Source organism: Galeopterus variegatus, unplaced genomic scaffold (assembly GCF_000696425.1).
Source record: "Galeopterus variegatus unplaced genomic scaffold, G_variegatus-3.0.2 Scaffold257, whole genome shotgun sequence".
In the NCBI taxonomy this organism is placed as follows: domain Eukaryota; kingdom Metazoa; phylum Chordata; class Mammalia; order Dermoptera; family Cynocephalidae; genus Galeopterus; species Galeopterus variegatus.
Genome location: NW_007726368.1, coordinates 141,675 through 144,431, shown reverse-complemented (window position 1 = coordinate 144,431; position 2,757 = coordinate 141,675). Strand labels below are relative to the sequence as shown.

Below are 2,757 nucleotides of genomic sequence, written 5' to 3'. Positions count from 1 at the left end.
TATCCATTAAACTTATAGGTAGATTACTATGGGATATTATGTTTTTAAAAATAAAGTGTATTGGGTGGATTTTTCTATAATAGAAGCATTAAAAAGTACTTCATATTGAGGAGGTGGTTCAGACATTGTCATTAGTTATATAAAGAACTGATTTCAAGTAACTTCAAAGTAATCTCTTCAGTGTGCTTCACCATGTTATAGCAAACCAACGGAACTCTGAGATCATAGATTATCGAATGATGATGTTTCCCACACTAAACATTGCTCTGTCGGAACCATGAGACTCACTTCAGAGTACATATCAGAGCAATATTACTCTAGATCTGCATGTGGCATTTGACATTGTTTTACAGAACTCAAATTTGACATCATAATAATATTAGCAAACTGGACCACAAGCATGAGAACACTCCTTGGACTCATGAGCCAAGCAACCTTCTGGCTCCCAAGGGGCCAGACCTAAGGTCCTTCATGCTCGCACCGAAGGTGGGCCTCCCTAGTAGGGCAGTGGATTTTCTAGCAGCCCCAGTCAGCACCAAACAGACCAGTTTCTCAGCTGAATACAATCTTTCCTGGTACTAATTCCAGAGAATGTCTTCCTTCTCAAAGAGAACTCTGGGTAATATACTAAACAACATCCCCAATACCTTCCTAGTAAACACGGTAACATGTTTTCCATGAAATCTTTGTATGTCCTTCCATGGAGGTAGATGGCCTATAAAGCAAAGCTTAATATATAAAAGCAGTTTAGAAGTGGGCATCATTGCATGAAAAATATGTATTTGATTTTTATTACTTTTACATTTTAATGTAGCCATATTTTCTCTACTGTTTACCTTTTTTGTTAAATAAATGAATAATAATCTAAAGTCTATTTGGTGAAAAGGTGTGGGGAGGGGTGGTCCAGTGACCAAGAAAATGACCTCTTTGTATAATGCCCAAAGAGTAGGATACTGATTTGTTTAGTTTAAGCAGGGAATGGGAGCCATCAGCAGACAAGCCAGGTCTGCCCCTTGGATGTGTTTAGATTGCCCATGCAGTGTTCGTGTTTTTAATTCTGATTTCATGGTCAACATTTAAGAATTAGGAAGTTTTCACAAATATCCAGACTGCCACTTTTGAAAAGTAGGAAGATGTGGCATGTCAGGGCTTTTGAAAAGTAGGAAGATGTGGCATTCTGCACAGTGGCCCCAGCAATGTGCAGATGCTTTTAGGGTGGGTGTGGGACTCTCTTGTTGAGCACTCTCCACCTGCCCTGTCTCACTCATTTACCTCCTGCTTCGCCCCTGTGAGCATTCACCTCTCCACCCCCAGTGAGGCCATCTGGTAGATTGCTGAGCAGCACTTCTGGTACTGTTGGTGGCTGGGCTCCCTAGGGTTACACCAAAGTCCTTGCCATTGTGGATCAGGTTCCCATGAAATTCTTATGTATTTGATTTCCTGTCTATTCAGTAAGGAAATGCTTAGGACTATTTTTTGCTTTAAAAAAAAAAGCCCATCATAAGCTGCCTGCCAAATGAAATAAACTCTTCTTCAGAATGCAGTTAATTTACTTTGGCTCCTATTCCCCAGAGAGGAGAAACAGCACTGCACATGGCAGCTCGATCTGGCCAAGCTGAAGTTGTGCGGTATCTGGTACAAGACGGAGCTCAGGTAGAAGCCAAAGCTAAGGTATGTGTAATACATGAAAGTTGTTGCAACTGAAGAAGAAACTGTTGATTTTAATAAAACCTTTAAACATAGACAGTGCTGTCTTTCAAGAACATATTTTTAAAGTAGTAAGCAACCTCCAGTGAAAAAAGTCTCTACCCAAGTAATATTGTAAATATATCCCTTCCCATCACATTTTTTTATTCAGTTCTTTAACAAAATTTAATTGAACAAGAACCGTGCCAGAAACTGTCCTTAACACATTGCAAGTCCCTAACAGATTAGGAACCAAATCTGAGCTTGGTCTAGAGATTGTACTCCATGGAGAAGGGCTGATGTGTAGAGCTTCTAGAACAAGCACAACTTGAAAGGATTATTGAGCTCTTTGGGTTGACTTGTATGTCAGCTGTCACAGTCACCAAAAGAAAAAGTACATTTTTATTTTTTCTCCACAAGTTGTGAAACCATAAACCCTGAGAGCTGTTTCAGGGATCTGTCTTTACGTATAAGAGTTGAGGCTGGATGCTTCGTCGTCTGCCTGGTGTTTAGCCTCCAGTAGAAACCCAGTTATGTTCCACTATCGGGGTGGATAGTTGGTCTGGTAATCAGAATGACTGTTCAGGTCGGGAATCATGAATAAATACATAAATACCTTAATCACTTAATTTTAGCTTACAATACATAAATGTACATTTATTTGCTATTTGTGCTGTGTGCAGTTTCCAGTTTCAGGTTAAGTGGAGAGAAAATTGGGACATTTGTGAAGCAGTTTGAGTACAGAATATTTCTAGATCTTTATAACTTTCCCCCAGTGTATTCACTTGTCTCACCCATATCTAATTTGACCATAATTGTTTTTTATAAACTTCTATCAAGGCTCTATAAAGCTTTCAACATATCATTCTGAGGGAAAAACTGTTTTACTTGTTAACGTATTGTCTAATTGTTTAATTAAAGTAACTAGTACAAAAATAGTACAAACTGGTGAAGTAACTAGTACAAACATACTAGTGTGGGAACACACAACTGAGTCTTTGTAAGCATAAAATCCACAGGTCATGACATCCTAGACTGCAAGCCATGAGCCTGAGTGTCAATGTAACATGA

At 39.0% G+C, this 2,757-nt stretch overlaps 1 protein-coding gene across 1 annotated transcript in view; it reads left to right on the top strand.

Moving 5' to 3' along the window:
* The window catches only part of ANK3 (ankyrin 3, node of Ranvier (ankyrin G)), a 137,992-nt gene that overhangs the window by 971 nt on the left and 134,264 nt on the right, over positions 1-2,757 (top strand). Inside the window, exon 2 of the mRNA XM_008566631.1 lies at positions 1,573-1,671. Coding sequence (XP_008564853.1) covers positions 1,573-1,671 — 99 coding nt within the window. The remainder of the gene's footprint in view (positions 1-1,572; positions 1,672-2,757) is intronic.